General features: G+C 41.5%; 1 protein-coding gene across 6 annotated transcripts; it reads right to left on the bottom strand.

Annotated features, from left to right (window-relative positions):
- Positions 1-403: 403 nt before the first annotated feature.
- On the bottom strand, positions 404-22,552 carry MAX (MYC associated factor X). Of its 6 annotated transcripts, XM_054972354.1 has the most exons (6): positions 22,357-22,552; positions 22,164-22,190; positions 12,864-12,971; positions 11,472-11,568; positions 6,100-6,223; positions 404-1,603 (listed from the first exon to the last, which is right to left on the bottom strand). In XM_054972354.1, exons 1-6 carry the CDS (start codon positions 22,377-22,379, stop codon positions 1,416-1,418), a joined length of 567 nt encoding a protein of 188 aa, XP_054828329.1. In that variant the 5' UTR covers positions 22,380-22,552; the 3' UTR covers positions 404-1,415. The 6 variants fall into 6 exon arrangements, with proteins under 6 accessions (XP_054828329.1, XP_054828332.1, XP_054828331.1 ...); XM_054972357.1 differs by lacking the exon at positions 11,472-11,568; XM_054972356.1 differs by lacking the exon at positions 11,472-11,568 and having other exon boundaries at positions 6,100-6,230; positions 12,865-12,971.
- Between the last annotated feature and the right edge of the window lie 236 nt (positions 22,553-22,788).

The following is a 22,788-nucleotide window of genomic DNA, read 5'->3' as shown; positions in this document are numbered from 1 at the left end:
GCTTATCAAAACAAAGGTCCAAACATTTTTAACAACTGAAAGCATTTAGTAGAAGTAACTACTTTGAACAATAACAGAAAAGGTGTACTTTCCAAATTTCCTCCTTTACTCACCTGTTCCAAGATACAGTTCTTGGCACCCTGATGAAGCAGCCTGTTACATAAGAGAAATACAGCATTTTGGATCTAGAATAAATCTGAGCTTTAGTAATATCTGTACTTTACCTGGCCAATATGTTCAGGCTGTCTGTAAGCATTGCCGCTGCTGGCACACATTTAAATAGAAAGGGGGGACACTTGATCTTACCCCCAGACCTGGATTTAGCTTTGTGTTTTGGAAATGATGGCATATTGTTCCTAAAAGATCTTGTAGTTGTCCCAAAAAAGAAACTACCACCACTTACAAGGATAAAATATTTTTTTTTATTTATAGTCTTATAGTAAAGGGAAGCCTTAACTTGCAAGACAATTCTTGGGCAGTATGTACAACATACTTCAGTTCCATGAAATAGACTCACACCTGGACAGAGACCAAGCTACATTTGTATACACTAAATTCAGAAAACATCACAAACAAGAATGGGAAGAAGACAAAAATATAAGGACGCACACACGCATGCACGCACACATACAGAGGCCTCTGCTCACTCACAGCCTATGCCCCTTTAACTTATGTGGGTAACTGGCCCATTTGCCAGAGGTCCACGCTTTGATGCATATTAGTACCAGGTAACAAAGCTTATGGTGTATTTACATTTTAAAAGCTGGCTCTATTTTTGAGAAACGGATAGGAAGTTCATAGTATGAATCTGTAGCTTCATGTCACCAATATCCACAGCAGGAGGAGGAACCTGACCACATTGAGTTTCCATAAGAGGAAATAAATACCAATTCATCACCTGCCAAATACAAAAGAAAACTCATCTCCCTGAATCCTGCACCACCACTTCAGGCAAGAATATACACAAATGCTTCTGTGCATAACCTCTCCCCGCAACCCCACCCCTCTCAAAGATTCTTCAGGGGGATATTTGGCCTTGTTGACATAAATAGAAATATTCTGATCAAAACAACAGAGAGTGGTGCAACTCTAGTGGACAAATGGAGCAGTCATTGTCCTCATGCAGCCCAGGCAATCACAGGCAATCGTCAGTTCATCAGATAGCCCGAGCATTCCTGGAACTAGAAACTTGCAGCCACAGGGCAGGACAAGACAGGGCGATATCCTGCTCCAAGCCATGGCTGGTGTCTTCCAGAGGATAAGCTGCCAAGCCAGGGGTTAAGATTAACTCAGAAGGGGTCAGTAAGGGACAAGAAACTGGGAAAGCTGCAGTCCAAGAGCCTCTACTAAAGAAGGAAAAGAAAGTCCTTAAGCAGCCAGCAAGTGTCTAATGGCAGCGGGAACAGCGACCTCTTCTAGCTGGCCTCCATACGAAGTTTCTTCCTGCTCTGAGGCTCTTCCAGCTCAGACTCTGAACTGGAGTCAGAGCCTCCATCAAAGGCGGAGATGGTGCTGCCCTTTGGATTGGTGTACAGGCTGTTGTCAGAAGAGGAATAGTTGGCCTGCAGTTGAGCACTTGATCTTGCCTTTTCCAGTGCACGAACTAAAATGCAATACCAAGAATACAGAAATATGGATTGAGGAAAAGGCAAACATTATACATAAACCATGACATGGCACATGTTCATCTGTTATCACCTGGTTGGGAGGGGTGGGGGGAGAGAGACAACCCAGTGCATTTTGTGAACACACTTCTTTCAAAATCGGAGAAGGAAAAATGGGAAGTTTGGCAGAAAACTCACTATGAAATATCTTATTTCAGAGTTATCAGTAAAACTGTTAACTGCATTATAGGAATGTAAGCTGAGCCTGCTGCATCAGCCCAGTGATCCATCTAGTCCAGTAGTTTGTTTCATCCTGCCTCCCATCACTGCCTCTGCCTACAGAGGTTCTCTTGACTCACTATGGCTAATAACCATTGATAGGCCTCCATATATCCGTCTAACCCACTTTTAAAGCCATCTATGCTTGTGGCCATCACTACATTTACTGACAGTGAATTCTACAGTTTAATTGCTCACTGAGTAAAGTATTTCCTTTTGTCTGTCTTGAGTATAGAGCCCTGTGGCGCAGAGTGGTAAGCTGCAGTACTGCAACCCAAGCTCTGCTCACAACTTGAGTTCGATCCTGGCGGAAGCTGGGTTCAGGTAGCCAGCTCAAGGTTGACTCAGCGTTCTATCCTTCTGAGGTCGGTAAAATGAGTACCCAGTTTCCTGGGAGTAAAGTATAGAAGACTGGGGAAGGCAATGGCAAACCACCCTGTTAAAAGTCTGCCAAGAAAACGTTGTGATGCAACGTCCCCCCCATGGGTCAGTAATGACTCAGTGCTTACAAAGGGGACTAACTTTACCTACCTGTCTTGATTCTACTTCCTAAAAACTTCATTGTGTGCCCCTTAAATTCTACTATTATGGGAGAGGGGGGAAAAGTTCTGCCCACTTTGGCCTTGTTATACATAATACTATAAACCTCTATCATGCCCCTCCCAGCTGTCTTTTTCTAGACTGAAAAGCCCCAGACTTGCCTTTGTTTTAGCATAAGAGGAGCTCCTGTTATTGTAGAGTGTAAGAATTACAGAAAGAAAGCATTATCTTCTTCTGTACTTCTTCCAGCTCTGCAATACTCTTTGAGCCACAGTAACCCGAACTGCTCACAGTAATCCAAATGAGGCTATACCGTGGCTCTGTACGATGGCATTACAATATTTGCCGTTTTATTCTCAATCCTTTCCCCAATAGTCTCCAGCATGAAACTTGCCTTTTTCACTACTGCCACACAGTGACATGACATTTTAATTGAGCTATACCCTATAAACTCCCCTCCCCCAAGATCTCTTACAATTTTGGTCTCAGCCAAGCCCACCCACATGTACTTAAAATTAGGATTTTTTGTTCCAATGTACATCACCTTACACTTATGAATATTGAATGTATTTGCTATGCTGATACCCAGCTCACCCATTTTAGAGACATTGTCCTATAGCTCTTCAAAATCAGGACCTGGTATTCATGATCTTGAATAACTTGGTACCATCTGCAAACCTGGCCACTACACTGTCCACTGCCAATTCCAAATAATTTATGCACAAATTAAACAGTACTAATCTTTGCGGGATCCAACTGCTCCTCAATTGTGGTAACTGGTCATTTATTCCTACATTCTACTTCCTTCCATTTAGCTAACTTTTAATCCATTAAAAAGATCCTATTATCTTATACCATAAGGGAAGATTAATTTCTGAGCTCCTCTTCCATCCCCGTCTCTTGCTTCTAATGTTTGTGTGTAACATAATATTTCTAAATCTTAGTGAACAATATTCCCTTTTCCATGATATTGATGGTTTCTTTGTATATATTATGCACGTTACATAATTAAAATGATTATATTTTCCCTCGCCTACAACCCCTAAATAAACTTTTCAACCATGAGATATAAGGAAGAGTTTCATCATGAAGCAGTAACCAGTTAAACTACAAGAAATGGATAGTAGGAGCAAACAGACAATTTCAATGAAAAAAATTCAGCAGGGATCTATACTGGGACTAGCACTATTTTAATGTATTCATAACCATTTGGACTCAGGAATGAGCAATGAAATGGCCAGCTTTGAGGAGGACACCCAGTTATTCAGGATGGCGAGAACCAAAGCAACCAATGAATTGTGTGAGTGGCATAGAGGCAAATAAGGTTCAATGTAACTAAGTGTATGGAAGCAATGAAAGTGGCAAATGCTATTTTATGGATTATTACAAAGGGGACTGAAAATAAAGCAACCAGTACTATAATGCTCTTGAACAGATCTGTGGTACAGTTGCAGCTGGAGTACCATGTACATGTTCAGTTTTGGTTGGTCCAAATGAAAAAAACGTAAAAAAAGGGCGACCAAATAATCAAAAATCTGCAGAGTCTTCCTTACAAGAAAAGACTAAGGAGTTCAGGGTTTTTTTGCTTAGAGAAATGATGACAACTAAGGAATTTACAATTTGTGCATGGGCTGCTATAAGTGGAAAGAAAAAACCGTTGCCCTCTCCCCAAATACAAAAACTCTGAGACACAACTGTAGATTTAGGGGGTGGGGGGCGGAGAAAGTACTTTTTCATACATTTCATGATTAACTCAAGGAACTCGCTGCCATGTGATACAGGTCTATCAATAGCTTTGACAACTAAATGGAACTTCTATGTTTGGAGGCAGCATATCTCTGATGGCTAGTTGGGGGAGCAGCACAAGGTGAATTTGGCTGCTGCGTCCTGCTGTGGGATTTGTCTGACCACTGTGGGAACAGAATGCTGGACTAAATGGCACAATGGTTTGATCCATCATATTTCTTATGTATTTCATAAATAATTTAAAACTGTACTAATTTATATGTTAGCTACCAAGTCCTACGTGTTATTAAAATGGTAAATCTCAAACTATGCCAGCTGGCATTGCATTTATTTCTGTTTTTCCTTAGAAGGCCTGGGGAAAAAATCCAGGCCTTTTCTGCACGACTTCAAAATGTCAGAAAATTCTGTACTTTAGGTTCCAAAGAATCCACATGTGAAAGAATAAGCACCATGGCAGTGCACAAGTCTGGGGTGATGCTAGCATGTCTTTCTTTGTATGTCTGAAAAGGAAAGACCAGCCTTCTGAACACACTACTGGAAGCAGGCACTAGCAAGCCTGCCCCTTTATTGAAGGCTGAGTGTTCAAACAAATCATTTCAGGTCTTTTCAGCAAGCACTGAGCATGAACCACCTAAATAGAAACTGTGCATAGAAGTAATCAGATAACTAAAGAGGCAGAGGGGTTTTATAAACAGAACGCTAAACTTGGATTTAGTAGGCATGAATTCAAATACTAGAAGCCCATGGTGACTGAGTGATCACCCTCTCAGCCTTGTATGTAAAGGCAGGGACCTATGTCAGAATATTCTAAGGGTGACTAAAAACAGCCAAACCATTCTGCCCACTTAAGAAAGCAACAGAAAATCTCACACTTATCAGTGAAAGAGTATCTAGTTCAGAAGTAAGCCACCTTTTTGGCCTGAGTGCCAGAAAATGCCACATTGACTGTGAATATGTGTGCTGGCAAACAAAATTGGGGAAGGGAGACAAGAATTGTACTTGGCAGTGATGGTGGTGCTTCACTGTGTCTGGCCAGTGCCTCATGGGCTTGTGTCTGACCTGGGCAGCAGCTGCATGGGTTCAGGTGAGCACGGGCTTAAGCCATGACCATTACCTTCTCCCAAGCTACTACCAGCACTTCGGGGACTTGCCTTCCATGCCTGGGCCAAGAACCCAATCAAGTATGCCAAGCAAAAGGATCAGTTAGGCACATGGACCAGGAGTTGCTTACCCTGATCTAGTCTAAACAGGGCTTGAGAATTGTCCAGTAGCTTATGATGCAGTTCTATGCCTACCTGAATCGGAAACTACATGGGAACAATATGTAAGTCACTCTGAGCTCTTTGGAATACAAATATGACAAATAGCCAGCACTAATATATCCTTCATCTTCCATTAATACATTCTTGCAGTTAACACTGTACATTAATACATTTGTCCACTTTTACAAATTCAACTGCCAGAAAGAGGGCCAAGATTGGAACTAAGAGTAGAAAAACATATTTCCATCTCACAAGACTGATTGCTGGCATCTATTTATCTCTAGTGAACAGGTTACCAGTCTGTTTTTATCGTGACACAAGTATCCTGCCTGATAATTAGAGGCCTTATGGTTATCCAATGCATCTCCAATCAAAACTATGGGCCACATCCTGATCAAAGTCCTGAAGCTTTGACAAAGGAGAAAAAGACCATTCACAATAAAAGCTTCAGCTGTTGGAGAGACTGGGTTCAACTGACTTCAGAGGTCCAATGACATACTACTTGCATATGAAGTCCTTGCAAGCAACCACAGCTTTACTGATTGTAGAAAAAGGCTTGATAGACCTGATCATTAGGCAGCCAACACAGGAAAATAAATATGGCAGAGCTATAAAATAGTACAATCCAGGACATTACACATAATGAACTCCAGTTCAGCCCCACTCACCTTGCTGTTCCAGTAGGGCATTCTGGCGCTTTAGGTCATCAATGTCCTGCTGGTGTGTGTGGTTTTTTCGGCGCATGTACTGGATGTACTCTGTGGCTTTATCTAGGATTTGGGCCCGGGATGCCTGTTGCAATAGTAGGGAAAAAAAAACCAGATAAAGTCCTACTTCACACAGGGAGCTAGATCAACTCTCCTTTCTGCAGGGAGACCAGGGAGCATATTAGCTCTCTTTGATGCATTAAAGCAAAGAGTTAATCTCTAGAGGATAAGAGGTACTGAAACCCAGGTTCTGTTAAGCGTGTTCTAGCCCTGCATCATTTATTTTACAGAAACAACTGAATGGTATCAGGCTTCGGCGTTACACAGTGTTTGATGGAGCAACAGCATCTGGGTAACTCCTTGCACCTGCAACTTTGCAAGCAGATCTCCTCATGTTTCCAAGAACTTCTTTAGCAATGGAGAGGCTGTCAACTGCCATTCAGCACACAGAAAACTTCCTAAGTTTTTGCAGCAGAGATAAAACTAAATACAAATAAGTTCCATATGTCACCAGAGTGTGAACTTAAATGTCCTGGGGTTAGCAGACAGGGCATCAAATACGCAAAAATACTCAAACTGATAAACAGGCAAGACCCCATCTTGGGATAGTTATTATCTGTCTGTTGATTTTATGATGAACTGTTTTATGAATTGTTTTTAATATTTGTATTGTATTTTTATAACAGCTGTACCTCACCCTGAGCCCGCTTGTGAGAAGGGCGGGTTAGAAATGTAATAAATAATAAAGTGATGGTTGTTGTGGATTTTCCGTGTATTGCCGTGGTCTTGGCATTGTAGTTCCTGACGTTTCGCCAGCAGCTGTGACTGGCATCTTCAGAGGTCTAGCACCGAAAGACAGGGATCTGAGAGTGTTTGACACTGAGAGATCCCTGTCTTTCGGTGCTAAACCTCTGAAGATGCCAGTCACAGCTGCTGGCGAAACGTCAGGAACTACAATGCTAAGACCACGGCAATACAGCCCGGAAAATCCACAAAAACCATTGTTCTCCGGCCGTGAAAGCCTTCGACAATAATAAAGTGAACTTGTATTTATTTACCCTATTGCATTGTTATAGAAATGTCCTTGATACTGACTGTACTAATCTCACACTGTGTAATCCGCCCTGAGTTTCAGTGAGAAAAGCAGACTATAAAGGACATAAAAATAAATAAATAAATTAGGAGTTAGACTTACAAGCTCTCTCAACAACTGGGACAATGCAGAATTGGGCAGTATACTTTACAGTAGTACATGGCTGTATGAGAGGGTATTCCCCTGTAACACACTTGTATTTATGAAATGCTTCTGGAAGATACTAGTTTGCATGGCAACATGTCTTTTGTACTGAAATCACTATTTGGGAGACTCGTGCAAAGGAGATTATTAAGAAAGGGAATTCACAGCTAGACAGAAAAGGAATTACAGCTAGACAGAAAAGAGGACAGACTGGAGGAATTTTGCTGCGAAGAAAATTCTTCATTACTGATCACCTGAGACAAATTTGTCCTGCTGAAGATGAATCTAGTCAGTGCCCAAAAGACAGGTTGGAGCCACTTAGTTTAATGGACTTATTTTATTGGTCTAGAGGGAGTAGAATTTGTTGTATGCACCTTGTTTTGAGGACTGTGCAAAAGGTACTAATGATTCTCACTACAGCATGTGAAGCTGTGAAACCTTACAAGCAGAAAGGACTTGGGCCCCTTAATGGAACAGTTGGGTGTACACACAGGGAGAGCAGAGCAATTACATTGTTGCAGAACAGCATGAGTAGGGTTGGTTAGCCAAGCCACCTTAAGTCTTTTGTTAGAGAAAGACAAGTTGAAATGCCCTGAATAAATATAAACACGCTAAAAAAGCTACCCAACCCATTTTAAAAAGCCCTTGTTTTAACATCACCAGAGGGTTATTTTATCTTCCATTAGCAGAAGCGTTCTCTTCATAAAAACAAGACTGATTATACAGTTAAGTTTTAGTTTCATTTTCAAATTATAAATATCAAAGGCAGGTTTATGGTGGTCACATAAGCAGAATATACACACATTTTAATACTTTTTTAAGATTAACATTCTGTATTCCAAGACATTCTAGTTTTTAATAATTTTTTTTTTAAAAAATCAAGAGCCCACAGTTCTAACAGAAATATTAAACAAGGAAAAAGAAACTTAGACATCAGTCTGGGCCCATCTGGCAACATGTTAACAGAACATCTGTTCTGATGTGATAAAGAGATCAAGAGTATCTAAGGAGTTGATACTATTTGTTCTACACTGTCAAGAAAACTGGACAAGAATGCATTACAAGCACTGCTTTTACAAAAATCCACACAACGAACAGCTTTCATTTTCTGATGACTGGCATTTTTTATTGTCTAAAATTAATTTCTCCTTCAGTAACCATTCACCCCAACTCTTAAAACACATCATGGTAGGAAACAATGTTTATCGTCTTTACTTATACGTAAATAGCACCCAGCTTTTCCCATGTCCAATCTGAACCAGTTGTGTGTGTGATGCCCTCAAGTCAGAGTTGACTTATGGCAACCCCTAGTGGGGTTTTCATGGCAAGAAACTATCAGAGGTGGTTTGCCATTGCCTGCCTCTGCAACCCTGGTCTTCATTGGAGGTCTCCCATCCAATTACTAACCAAGGCCGACCCTGCTTAGCTTCTGAAATCTGATGAGATCAGGCTCACCTGGGCAATCTAGGTTCCAGCTTGAATCAGTTAATGTATCTAATTTCTCCAATGGGGGATCCAAGGAATATAAACAGATTTCTGTGCATTAGTGTACCACCAGTTTTGCAGTGTATGTTCTATTTTAATGCAATTTTCTTCTGTATTAAAATATTTCACAACATTCATGTCAAATGGAAGGTTAAACACATGCTTAATGCTCTTACTGAAATCAGCGGGACAGGAAAGTGTTCAACTTTGGCAGAATCATGCCCATTCCCTTTTCTCATACTGATGACTGTAGTGTTATTTTCAGAGAGCAAGCTCAGTTGGACAAGACGTCTTTAAATAAAAACAGACGACAACAGCAACTTGACCAGTTTGTATGCAAGCCAGGGACTGGATTTCTCCCATCTCCCATGCACCAGTGAGGCACTATCTACTTCTTCATGGTCCATGCTCCCATATCATGACAAACACCTGCAACTTATGGCCTCTGTCAAAGTACTTAACACTAAATGCAAAGATGTTGCTACCTGGCCATCTCCAAGTCACTAACAAATATGGTAGTATACAATTCAAATTGTAATGAAAGTCACTTAGTTCTGGAGAAGAAAAAAACAAATGCTATTTTCTAACCAATTGGACCTACACAGAGGGGCTAGATAAACACATATTCTACTACAGACTGGTGAATCCAAAGCAAAGAGAAAGTAAACTCTTCCTGATGATTTGATCTTGTTTGGTAATCTGTCTCAATTTTTTATGCAATGGCACATTTTACAGCTCAATTAAATGTGCTCAGAAAACTCCCAGAATTATTCTCTTTACAAAATCACACTGAGCCCCACCACCACGATCAGGTCCATACCATATGGGGAGGGTTTGTTTTTTAAGAACCCACCCCCTCATCCTGCCACTTTCGGAATCTAAAATGGACCCACAAGTAAATATCTCCCGTTTGGCAAGCATACCCATATTAGCACCTGTATATTTGTCCAACTAGGACAAACAGCAGCTTCAAAGGCAATTCCAGGGAGAGGCTTAAACCCTATCCCCTGTGCCACAATCCCAATCATATACCCCCACCTCCCCCATCTGATTCCATTCACAGAACTCCCAGCATGGTAAAGAGCTGAGCCCTCAGCTTACCAGAGCATAAGATTTAATTCTGCAATACTTTAATAATTGCCTTGCCTGGATTTTATCTTCTTGAATAGCAAGCCATAAGAAGGATTTTCAAGCAGATGGAATTCCAGCCAAGTATACCCCCACTGGAGCAGAGCTATGATGAAGCAGCTTTCAGTATCAGAGATGCCATTTTTTTTTCTTTAAAAAAAAATCACTATCTGGAATGGAAAATTTCAGACCCTTGCCTAATGCACCAAGAACTTTCACGTGCTTTGCCAACACTGGTCTTCCAGTTTAACATAATGGGCGGCATGTCCATCGAGACTGCCAAGATTCTTTTAGGGTCCTTAAAATAAAGGATACTTGATTCTATCAGTGTGCCAAATTCAAGCTGTAAGGATGTGAAAAAAGCCATTCTCAGTGGCTTCTTCAGAGGTTAATTTCTTCTATGGGCAATTTTCAGAAGCACTGTAAAAATGTTTCTTTAGCTGATTAATAGAAGCCAAGTCTTAAATGGTAGAAGGCTAAGGTTTTATAATGAATTCATACATATATTTAATCTTGCTTTATTCTGTTAATTCTTATTTTTTTAAAAATCTGTCGCAAATTGTTGAGATGGGCCAGTCTAAAAGTCTAGAATACAAAGAGGTGAGTTTTTTCTTGAATTAAGCAAGATTAATTTGATCAAATCACTCGCATTTCAATTCAGCTTCATTTATACTTTTAATAAAGTATTTACACCTGACTACTTACACTAAAAGATGGAGGGGATGTGCGTTCAATAGTACCACATATAAGTGACTAAAACTGGCATACTTACATGGCTAAAATTTATGGTTAAAAGCCTTTTAACTGATAACGCCATTAACCAGCATGTTTGGGACCTGCTTCCAGATCTGCTACTACCAAGTTGTTGGGGGAGCAGCCTGTGGGTCCTAGCTGGGTCTTGGAACGGCGGCCACACGTTTGACGCTGCTGCCCTCTCGTTCCCAGGTAAAAGCTTTGTCAACTAGCTTAGCAGATAAACTAGAATCCTATTCCCCATGGATGCTGGTCAACAGACCTTTTAATGCTTCCAACATTGCAGGGAGAAATTTACAGTGTAATCAGAGTTACTCCGGTCGAAGCTAACTAAAACCAGTGGGATTAAACTGGAGTAACTCGTAAGAGTCACATCTTAGGAAAAGCATTAGAACTGATTCCATGCCAACATGTATTTTGCAGTTTATGTGGCGTGGCTTCCAAAACTTTGGGTGCAGTTACAATTCTCATGCAAAAATGTTTCCAGCAACCTTCCATGAGACAGCCTGAAATTCCAGGCTGATAACTACTCAGCAGCTTTCTCTGCTTTCAAGGGAGAACCAAAACCACTGAAAGCCAGACCACACATTTTAGTTCACCTAAATGTTATGCATCTGTCCGAAGATCTTTGTCTACATGACATGAGTAGTAAATGGGTGTACCTTGATGATGTCTAGGAGTCATCAGAGGTGATTGCACACAAAAAAATGCTGTCTATCAAGCTAAGTACCTTGTACTGAGCTTCTGCAGACAACTCTGTAGTTATTCCAGCCACTGATGAATAGCAGGTCATTTCCTCATTCCTTTTCAGGACACACACGTTAGCCCTATAGAAAGCTACAAGTTACCTGCTAGTATAATTACATTTAAAGCCCATGGAAGAAGGAAAGCCAGCTTTTACACATTCAACAGACTTAGGGCTACATCACACAATCATGTAACTTTTAAGTAGTCATTCTCTCCCCCATCCCACAGCATGAAATATCCACATCTGAAGTGACTGCCATATACTCAAGCTGAAATTCTGCATGCTACTGTAAACTTTCCAAACACAGATTGAATGGTGGCATGTGCTCATGGACAAATAATTCAGGAAACTCTTTTGTCCTGAGCATACTTCAACCTGGGCAAGAGAAAAAAGTGGTCATATACAATGGACCTGAATGACCACCAGTGCCACAGGAAAAAACGCTAAGAGAATAACAGACTTACCAGGATTAGAGAGTGCTGCCCTGGGACTACAGGGGACACCCTACCCTCTGCCACCAGTACACAGTCTACGAGGAAGTTGCATAACCTCTTCCTCCCAGAAAGAACACCTCCGCAAGGGAAAAGATCAGCCTTGCCCACCCAGTCATTAATCAGAATAAGCCAGAAACCCTCCTTCCAGCAGAACAAACTCTATTCTTAGTTGTTCTGGGACAGGAAAACCAAGTGGAAGAGCAGGTTCTGCCACCAGCTAAAGTTCCACGGTCACTTGGAAGTTTTTTGGTATTAACAAATTGGAAATAATGTGACTGAAGCGCAAGGTATAGAGAAGCAATGGGGTTGGGAGGGTGGTTCTGCTTGTCTTTCATGACCTTTGCCATTTTAGACTTCACTTTAATGTGTACAATACTGTCATCTAAATATACAGGGTGGGACATCATTGTTGAAAGTAAGGAGTTCGACAAGGGATGAGTAGAGACCAAACATTCTCCACAAAATGTGCAACTGTAACAAGCAGAAGCCACAGAGCCTCTGCATAAAGTGACAGAGCCCTGTTGTCCATGTACTATTTCAGTAGGCCTGCAAGGTTATATATGAGGCTGTCACAAGACAAGCAACACTAAAAGCAGACAGAGACGAGGGGCAAAGCTACACAAAATCCTGAGTGGCTTGAAGAGACTGTCAAACTTTTAGAAATATATGGTCTAATGCAAAGTGATGCTTCACTTACATTTTACAGGATGAAGAGGCTAATGGTGAACTTATCTTTGAGAAGACTGAGACCCTTGCAGAATTACTGGCATTGGCTCTTTCATACCATACAATCTAACCCAATAGTTTGGGCTATAAAGCCATTCCTGCTCTATACACAGATGGAAATCAGGGAAAACATCACTTCTCTCAATAAACTCACCTTCTCTCCTTGAAGTGATGGCACAGAATCCCGCAGGCTGTGGAAACTGTCCTTGATGTGGTCCCTACGCTTGCGCTCCAGCGCATTGTGATGAGCACGTTTATCAGCCTAGGGCAGACAAGGAGGAGAATAAGCTATATGTTAGTGTTTGCAACTGGTGACTTGCACTGCATCCTTGGCCTAGGATGCCCATCATAAGGTGAGAAGGAAGTTCAGAATCAAAGCCCTGCGAACTGAGGGGAAGAAATAAAGGGAGTCAGTGATAGTAACCATTTAAGGCAGTTTGGTCCAGCGTGCAAATCAATTGTGATTAGTTAAAGTAGTGTGAGCTTCTGCCCTGCAACATTTAATTTTGTGTAAGTGATCAACACATGATTATTCAGAAAGTTCCCAGGGTCAGTTCGTAGATCAAAGAGCCTGTATCTGTAAGCATTCTCCAAAATGCTTGGAGAAAGTTTCAAGCATTCTAATTATGCCACAGATTAATCAGATAAATGGGCCCTTCCCATTGCTAGCATCCCCAAATACTGTACAAAGACGTGCAACATAAATCAATCAGAGCTCATAGGATCACCAAAACACTGGGGGGCGGGACCCCAGAATGTAGTTTTATCCAGTGCAACTGATTTTAACCATATAATCCAGGAAACAAAAGGAGCTGCAACTTCATGACTCAGCCACAGCATCATAGCTAAGTTGTCTTTCTACATCAAAGATTGTGTCCTTGTTCAACTAGAAGTAATTGACCTGACGCGCAAACATTTGGATTATTTTTATTCAGCAGTGCCATGCACATAATTAGAAAGGCTGCTTCTAACCTAAATTTATGAATGGCAAAGAATATGAAAACAGTTGCAAGAGACTGCTTAAGCAAAACAAACAGCATACACAAGAATAGCTCAGTTCTCTGTTCCCACTGCATCCCTGAGAGACTGCTCAAATATTCAATACTTATCAGCCAGTCCCTATCAAGTACAGAAGTGTAATCTCTTCAGGCACTTTAAAATGAACTTTATATGCAGACAAGTCATCTACTATCTTTGACTGAAAGGGACACCCTAATAAGCCATTGTTATTTAAAGCCAAATATAGTGCAGGACATGGAATTTAAATCTCATACCTGAATTTTTCATTAAAGAGTTTAATCCAACCCTCTATAATTATGAGTATTGCTATAGAAAGATCCAGCACCTCAAGAAAAAGCAGTTTTTAAGATTTTTAAAGCAACACAAGTCTGAATGACACTGAGATTTTATGAGTTTAATATTTTTGCAGCAACTCACTTCTGACTTCTCTTCTTCAAACTGCCTAGTGCCTAGTTTTCATTACAATTTCAGGTGGCACCAGTGAAATCAAATTATGAGTAATGAAACTCCACTTGCCAGATGTCAAGTCAGCCTGCAGTCACACAGGTTTGGCAACAATCCCACACCCAGTTCCTGACACAGGCAGCAGAGGTTGAGTGTCAGATGTAAACAAATCCCAAGAATACAACAGTTCTCTTTAGATTAACATTGCAACCTATTAAGAGACAGAACTGGACTAACAATGAAGTGGCCCATTCTCTTCCTCTTCCTCTTCCTCCACAGGCCACTGAAAGGCTCCATGGCAAAGAAAGAGGAGTGCCTCAAGCCACTTGGAACAAACAGCTGTCTTATTAAGAGAAAAGAGAAAGCACCCTGAGATATTCGGATGAAATTACGAAATACAGGTTGCCAACCCACGCTAAGAACAAGCCAAGAACTACCCCTGCAGAAAAAAAGCTGGATGTTTACCAAGATAACAATAACAGAGGTTACAGCCACATCAGGAAGTAATCCTCATCCTGAGCAAGGAACAGGACTTGGAACTCGCTGACATCCTGTAGTTTATCAGTGAAAACTACATCAGAAGGGCAAAAAAGCATACAATGAAAAATTAGAAAAGCTATCCAGTAATGTGAAAATGAAAGGAATTCATTTTCACAGTAGAAAGAAAAAACAGAATGTGCTAAATGTAAGGCCTAAATCTGTTTTTTTTAAAAAAAATAAATAAAACATCAAGAGATGCAATTTAGGGATATGACCTTTTATAGCTCACTAATCCTGAAGAAAGCCTGAACTGCTAGGGCCAAACAAACGATTATGTACAGGCGGCTGTCAATAGCCCCCCTGCAGTACTCAAGAGCAGTCATGCTTGATCAAGCAACTGGTTCATCTAGTACAACATGACGTTTCCCATAACAGCCTAAACAATTGTCCTGGAGGGCCAAGAAACAGAGGCCAAGGCCCTTCCTTGATGCTGTCTCCTAAAACTAGCATCCAGAGGCTTGCTGACTCTGTATATGGAGGTCCCCTTTACTTACCATGGCTACTAGGCATTGGTGGACTTATCCTCCCTAAAACAGTTTAATCAGTATATATGTATGCTTTTAACAGGCCTTTATCAAAGCCTTGGAGAGAAAAATGGAACTGACAAGCTTGTGAGATTGGGCGGGGGGGGGGGGAATAGCAGAACTCAAAAACAAAGATAAATACAGTACCAGTTACATAAGCACACATACATCTCATCTGAGCTGCTACAACTCTTGATGTGAGCCATGTTAGTACTTAGATGCTTCAAAATAGATTGCATTGCCTGAAGTGCTGAGAACCAGGATAGTTAACCAGATTCACCAAGGCTAGAACAAACTGGGGCAGCATAGTCAGAAACACTGGCTTTCTCCTGCCCCATCAAATTGTTCTTCTACAGTATCACTGTCTAAATTACATGGTAAAACATACAGGTTATGACCATTGAACAAACCATTCTTTTCCTCCTTCAAAGTCAATCAATTTTGTGGAATTCCTCAATTTTGAGGAAGTCTAGGGAAAGAAGGAAACCAGCACAAGCTGCTTATTTCTCTCCACAGTAGCCTGATATCACCCCTTCCCCCCAGGAAAAAGATGAGACACTATTGGCTGTGGCATGTTAAAATGTCCTGTTGCTTCAGTCTAAGAACAGACCCAGCCAACCCCTGGACATAACACCTGGCCCTACTGTAACTTACTATGGGAAGAATTCAAAGCAAGCAAATTGCATTTAGGAAAGACTGCCAGATCTGGTTGGCACAAGTCATACTAAGTGCCAAATAAGGATAGCATGAAAACACTGGCCTCCATTCATCAGAGAAAGGTGGCCCACTGCCACACTACTCTCCATTACTACCTCATCAGCTACTTTCTAAACCATCTGACTGTCCAGGAAAACCTCAACTCCTGGCATGGAAAGGGGACTTGGGGCGGGGGGGGGGGGGGAGAAGAAGGACATTACTCTGTTCCAAAAGAGGCTGCTAGCTGAACATTAGAACTCCATAAAATGAATATTGGCACATACAAAATAGAACAGAAACCCTGGCATCTTGATCTGAATGCCTTTGTAACTTGAACAGAAATTAGTCCAGTATTAATGAGGGATCTCACTCTAATTCAGGTAAGTATGCAAGCAGGCAGATTAGGGTTTTAGAGTGCTGCCATAGTTAACCAAACACTGGAACAATCCCTTTCCTTTGAAACCTGGCTGTCACCTGGCGTTCTACAGAGTCCATGATGGTTCATTGTCTGGCTGCTGAAAATGCGTATCTATCACATTTTGATTAGCAGCTGATGACTACACAGCTCCCTTAGTTATTTCATACTTGTAGCCTAGCTCAAATATGTGGTTGTAGAACACCTGTAGAGCAGTCTCTCAGTTGCCCAGAGATTCACCTTGGAGAGACTGTTCTCAGAAGGCTCTATGTCAACTCTTTAGTTTTTCATGCAGCTGAAACACTAATTAACAGCTTAGTCCTGATTGCCTCTTGAGTTGCTGGGTGATTCAATGAGTCCTGAAAAAGATGGCTTCTCAGCTCACCCAGTACCCAGTTAGTTTTCTTTGATCAAGCTTTGACCATGATGCAAGTATGCCAGAGAGAAGCTGAAAGCTGCATGTTATTTATCACCTCAGCAGGTCCCTATGCCGAACAACCAGGCATGGGAGACGGCTTGCATTCTAATGGATGGGCAAGATAAGCAACAACCATACAGAGATGCCTAGGTAGCTAGCTCTCAAGTTTTAGATAGGCAGTTTTATTACCTAGCAGCGGTAAGGTTTTATTTTAATGCTTGTTGCCTGTGTACTTTATGCTTTTTGCAAACACTCCTTAACTATTAAACTTTTATTTAAGGTGAGTCTGGAATTCTGAGATTGGAAAGCCTGGTCTTTGGAAAAGGAAGAGCTTTCAATCTCACAAAACAAAAAAGGACCGTGTCCCATCTGCCTGACTGCTGAAGTGGCTGTAATCATCAGCCTCAGAATTGATAGGAGAGGTGCCAGGTCCCATACAGCCATGAAACCAACCTGAAGACAGTAAAGCTGTCATTACGTACTCCATGTAACCTGCTGCATTTTGAACCACGTACAGTGTATAAATGGTAGGAATGAGGAAATGTAGCAATTTGGTTTTAACCTATAACATGACATGGCTCCAAGGCATTCAGAGGAGATTTCCTAGAACAGGCTTTGTCAAATTTGCTTCTGTTTTATAAGCCACCTCAAAATTTAGGAGCCAGACTTATTTTTCAGCCTTTTGGATTTCTATTTTGAGTGCCACAGCTTCTAATGATGGCTACCACAAAACCTAATCCAAAACTTTTCATGCTTTGTCTGTTTTGCTTGGTACTTAACAACAGCAGCAGCAGAAGCACTTATATACTGCTCTTCTACACAAATTTGTGCCCCACCCAGAGTGGTGAACAAGTTCATGTTATTATTATCCCCACAATGCAGCTGGGAAACTGGGGCTGAGAGGAGTGGCTTACCCAAGGCCACTTACTAGGCTCATGGCAGTAGTGGGATTTTAACCAGTACAGTGCTGATTTGCAGCCAAACCACTTAACCACTGTGCTATAGCAGCTCTCTACTGAGAACCACCAAGAGGCACTTCAAATAAATGACTACTGAAAATACTAGGTGCCTAGGTTTTGCCAAGTCCTGTTCTCGAAATTCTGAAGACGTGGGAAAAATGCCTGGGGGGTTGGATCTTGAACTTATGACCATTTTAAGTGTTCATTCATAAATTTACACTTTAATATATCTAAAGTATACACAGAAATTATCTAATGCTGTAAATAGTACTGTGTTGTAACATACATATCTGTACTTTCTTACAAAGCATTTTGAGTAAAACTTTCTCTCTGAAAGCATTTAACTGATTCCAGAACAGCAAATGTTTATATGAATTTCCCAATACTGATCAAAATTTTCAGTTTTTCCATTGAAAAATTGAAAGTCTCAAGATGTTAAAGAAAACACACACACACCCTCCCAGCCTTCCCATTTCTACCAAGGCATTACAGAATTGATTACAGCTGAATAAATTGCAGCGTTTACCAACCATAAGAATAAAAAAAAAGTCTGGGGATTTCATGACATGTTTGAGATATACTTTTAGTGTTCACAAAAATAAGGAAAATTTAAAGCAAAAGAATTCTTTCAACAAAAGGACAAGCAGGGACTTATACTTCCAAAAGTCAGACTATTGAAGTCCAACACCACCATATTGAAGTGCTCATTTAACGATGAACTAACTAGATTTACACTTGTAGATGAGTGTGAGATATAAGCCTTAAATGGGCTAGCTAGCTACCGGTGGTACTTTGTGGTTTGCAGAGAGCCACATTTGCAACTGCCATCACCCGAGTCATATGACTACTGAATGCCCTATGCACCATCCTAAGCACACACACATGCACTAATATAACTATTACATATTTAATATATAACTATAATGTTTTAAATTATCAGAATACTTCTATGCATGTAGGTTTATCTGTCCCCATCACAGCTGAACCTTAGCCAGCCTTTTTGTATCTGGACCCAGGGTTTCCCTCTTGACCTTCTTGCACATCAGGTCAAGCAACAGTGAAACTTCCAAAGTGTCCAGAGGAGCTCAAGCAGGCTGTGGATAAGGAAAATAGCTCTCCCCCCACCCCACTTGCTCTTTTCCTGAGACATTCGGTATTGGTACTCTGAAGAGCCACAGATGACATGTTGAACAGCCACAATTGGCTCCTAAGCCACTATCGCTGCCCTATACCCAAAACGCCTTGCCTGGCTGTGTCTCCTTCACTACCTCCCTGTCCCACAGATCTACTTTTAAAGCTGACATTTTTTTTTCTCTAGATCAAACTACTGATGAGATAAACCTATTAACAAGGACAGAAAAGCCTAAACAAGAAGTTGATTTTGACCTGCCCACAGTTAGCTAATAAAATCTAAGACTATAAGGATATTCTATAAGCAAAAGATTTAAAACTTTCATCTTTATGTTTCATTACCAGAGACTGAAAGTATATTTCCCCCTATAAGCTCAAGGAAAAGTTAATACTAGTGAACAAATCAAGATATAGGGCTGCCTTACTGAATTTGACTATTGATCCATGGAACCCATTACTGACAGCAGTTCTGCTAGGTTTCAGGAACCTGAATGCCTTTTAACTGGAGATGCCAGGGACTGAAGTATAAGCTTTACCTCCGAACTATGGGCTTGGAGATGGGATGAAAATATAGGTCTGTACTAAAAGTTACTAAGATTGTGTATGTGAAATGCCTTGAAAGCTATAAAGGACTCTATCACTGCTAAGTGTTATTTTCTTTTCTCTTTTTTAATGATTGGCTTTTCACCACTAGCAGATGACAGGTATGAGCTGCAGACTCAGCACATTGGTGTTTACCCAAATAACAACAAAAAACCTTCCCCTTTAATACTAAAAATACAAAAAGCCATGAACACATTTAAAATCAAAGTGTGTATTTTCTGGGTTAATTTGTTATAGTAATCTTGCTAGCTGATTTCTGGATATCACCTCTCCACATCTGCTGATATTTTAAATGGAAGAAGCAATTATTTACATCTCTTTTGCTTGCAGACATGTTACTAGGATCACCTACAATAAAGAAAACAGAAAGCATTTTGTACTTTGCTTTCTCCTTTAGCAGAATGAGTTTCAAAGGTTCTATATTCCATCAAAGAGTCTTTATTTTTCTACACTGTTTTCCTGTTTAACACAATAAGGGGGAAAGGCTTCTGGGGATTACTTAACAAATTTGAAAACATCTTGAATATTAGTTAAATTAACAAATATTAAGTTTAGCTTCTAATGTCTTAAAATGGTGGAGAAAAACAATCTGAAAACATGGACTAGGCATGTGCCAACAGCAACTAATAAACTGTCTCTCAAAGCAGATAAAAGTGGTTTTTAAGAACTGAATTTAAATTCAATTTAAATGTTTTAATTATACATTTGAAAAACCCCAAGCACTTAAAACGAAATCCTAACATAAATATGTTAAAGTCCTCCTTCAGTCTCTTAAAACTAAAAAAACGACTTATCAGTTTGTACTGAAGGTTACTTTTCTTTGCAAAAAAACAATGAGGGAAAACTTGATTCTGATGCTAAGCATTATAAATAACAACACGCTTTGCTCTGTAGGTTCCGTACTAGACCAAGGCCTGCCTACCTAGCAAGTCACCACTGATGCCAGACTCCAGGAGATATTTCCCTGTGATCATTCATGAACTTGTAGAGGGCCACCTTGTGCTCCTATTTTATGCCTTCCAACTACCTAAGCTCTGCAACATGTTCAGTTCTTGAACTGTGAATGTTTATGATTACTAATCAGCTTGAACATTTTTACTTTCCATCTCACGGAAAAACACTTTTCTTGCCCTGTAATTACTACCTCTTTCTTTTGGAAATTTCTGTGCACTGGCAAGCTGATTTTATGCATGTTTACTCACAAACAAATCCCACTTTGTACAATGAGATGTGCGTCCACACCACTGTGGAGCAAATTGTAGCATCAGCCTTCAAATGAATGAGCTTCTTCAGTATCCTTGTATGTGTACAGAGCGCACGAAACATAGACAGATTTCTTAAAGCTAAGCAGACACAGTTTTTGATTCCACTCTTGGGGTTCTATAAGACCTTTATTTAATTACCTGTCAGCATGTTTTAGAAATTCAAAATCAGCTGCTTAAAACCAATTCATTCTTTTTAAAAGCCATGCTCACCAGGTATCAATCATCTCAACTGTGTTCATTTTTGTCCAAAAAGATTCAGTAAACAAAAGTGATGAAGATCAACCCAGGTCAACCAGGATATGAGCAAATTTCTAGGGATAGCAATAACTATAATGCTGCAACATTCATAAGAAACAAAAAACAAAACTTCTTTACATCAAGTACCAGACTACAATGTAAAAAAATGTTCCAACAGGAAAATACTACACTGTGGGTTGAGGGATTTTTCATCATGGTAACAAAGAAACTTGAGCATCATAGCATAGACTGCAAAAGACTGACATCTCTGGTCCTGTGAATTTCCATTCCTTTTCTATAAAAGCCTGAAGATGGTTGGGGGTGGGGGGGGTGGGGTTTGAAGCAAAATATTCAACCACTGAATAGCCCAAATAAGCACCTATACGGAACTTTTCTAGAAAGAGCAGCATTTCCACTATAATCCATTAAGGAAATTAAGTACCCAAAATACTAGAATTCCCTACTTCTCACTCAATCCCTCTGACAACAGTCAAGGGTGTGTGCGTGTGCTTCATCACAACATGCTGTGACAGACTGCCACATTTACCACATGACAGAGAGAAAACTCACAATTGGAGGAGCTATTTTCAGATATATTAAAAAGGGTGCTTGATTACAATACTACCTGGGGCCCTCTCATCACCATACTCCCTACAGAGCCACCTATAATATTCTCCTTTATAAGGAAATAAGTATTGTTTTCAAAATCGCCCTCCCCGATTCCTGCTGAATTTAGGGAAGAAACTGACAGCCTCTCATTACCCGTCCTTAACCAACAGAGTTTCACCCTCTAGGAAGAGACAGAGCACACAAACATTCAAGAGCTCACCCTTCATCTGCACCTTTAATCCCAGTCCCATCCCATGCAAGCCCCAAATGCCACAAGTCAAGACAGGCTGGAGACCTATCCAAGCTTCCTCCACTGCAGGAAGAGCCCAGCCTCTTCCCCAACCCAGCTAGAGCTTCCCACACAGCCGTGTCTCTCTCTCTCTCTCTCTCTCTCTGCCCCCGGACACAAACTCCATCACGCCCCTTCTATGCTCTCCCTTCAGGCCGAGGCCAGGCCAGGCCAATGCCAGATTCCCCTCCCCCCATTCCCTTCCCGGTCGAGCTTTGACTGCCGGGCCGCTCTCTGCCTGAGGGCCAGGGCGGGTGGGGGGGGCAGGCGGGGTTTTAAGCGAATGAAAGGCAGAGAGACGTACCGCAGACTGAAACCTCGGCTGCTCTTCCTGCAACAAGAGAGAGACAGACAGACAGACACACGCGTTACTGTCAGCGCCGCTCAGCCCCGCCCGCCGCCGCCTCCGCCTGACACGCGCCGACTGACCGACCAACGGGGTGGGGGGGGACAGGTCCGGGGAAGGGGGAAGGAAGGGGGAGCAGCGTGGGACTCACGTCGCTCTCCACCTCGATGTCATCGTTATCGCTCATGCTGTGGCCGTCGCCCGTCTGAACCACTCCAAGGCCTCCCTGACAGGCGCAGCGGACTAAGCCGCGCAGAGCGACGACGAGAGCGCGGCCGCAGCTTCAGCCTCCTTCGTCGGCGTCTTCGCCGTCTCCTCCTCCAACATCAACGGCACACGCACCTCGTACCGCACGTGACGACTGACCCACACCGCCCGCCTGCTCTCTCACGTCGCCTCCAACAGTGCATGCCGGGAGTTGGAGTCCTTTCGGGAATACGACACCAGCCACAGCACGCAACTTCCGACTATCATTCCCAGCGGCCTCTGGACCGAGCTGCTCCTAAGAGGCGACCGTCTGCGCTTGCGCAATGGCGCCACATGGCATTGTGGGGGGCGCAGTCTTTAGAAAGGAGGAAGGGCT

The sequence above is a fragment of the Eublepharis macularius genome, chromosome 2 (genome assembly GCF_028583425.1).
Source record: "Eublepharis macularius isolate TG4126 chromosome 2, MPM_Emac_v1.0, whole genome shotgun sequence".
In the NCBI taxonomy this organism is placed as follows: domain Eukaryota; kingdom Metazoa; phylum Chordata; class Lepidosauria; order Squamata; family Eublepharidae; genus Eublepharis; species Eublepharis macularius.
Note: the sequence above shows the minus strand (reverse complement) of the source record. Positions and strands in the feature narration are given on the sequence as shown.

Excerpts from the sequence above, each read along its gene's own strand:
- MAX (XM_054972354.1), bottom strand. The coding sequence starts at position 22,379 with ATGACATCGAGGTGGAGAGCGAC. Across the intron at positions 12,972-22,163 it reads AGCCGAGGTTTCAGTCTGCG|GCTGATAAACGTGCTCATCA; the intron begins GTACGTCTCTCT and ends TGTCTGCCCTAG. Across the intron at positions 11,569-12,863 it reads CATCACTTCAAGGAGAGAAG|GGCTAACGTGTGTGTCCTGA; the intron begins GTGAGTTTATTG and ends AGCTTTCTATAG.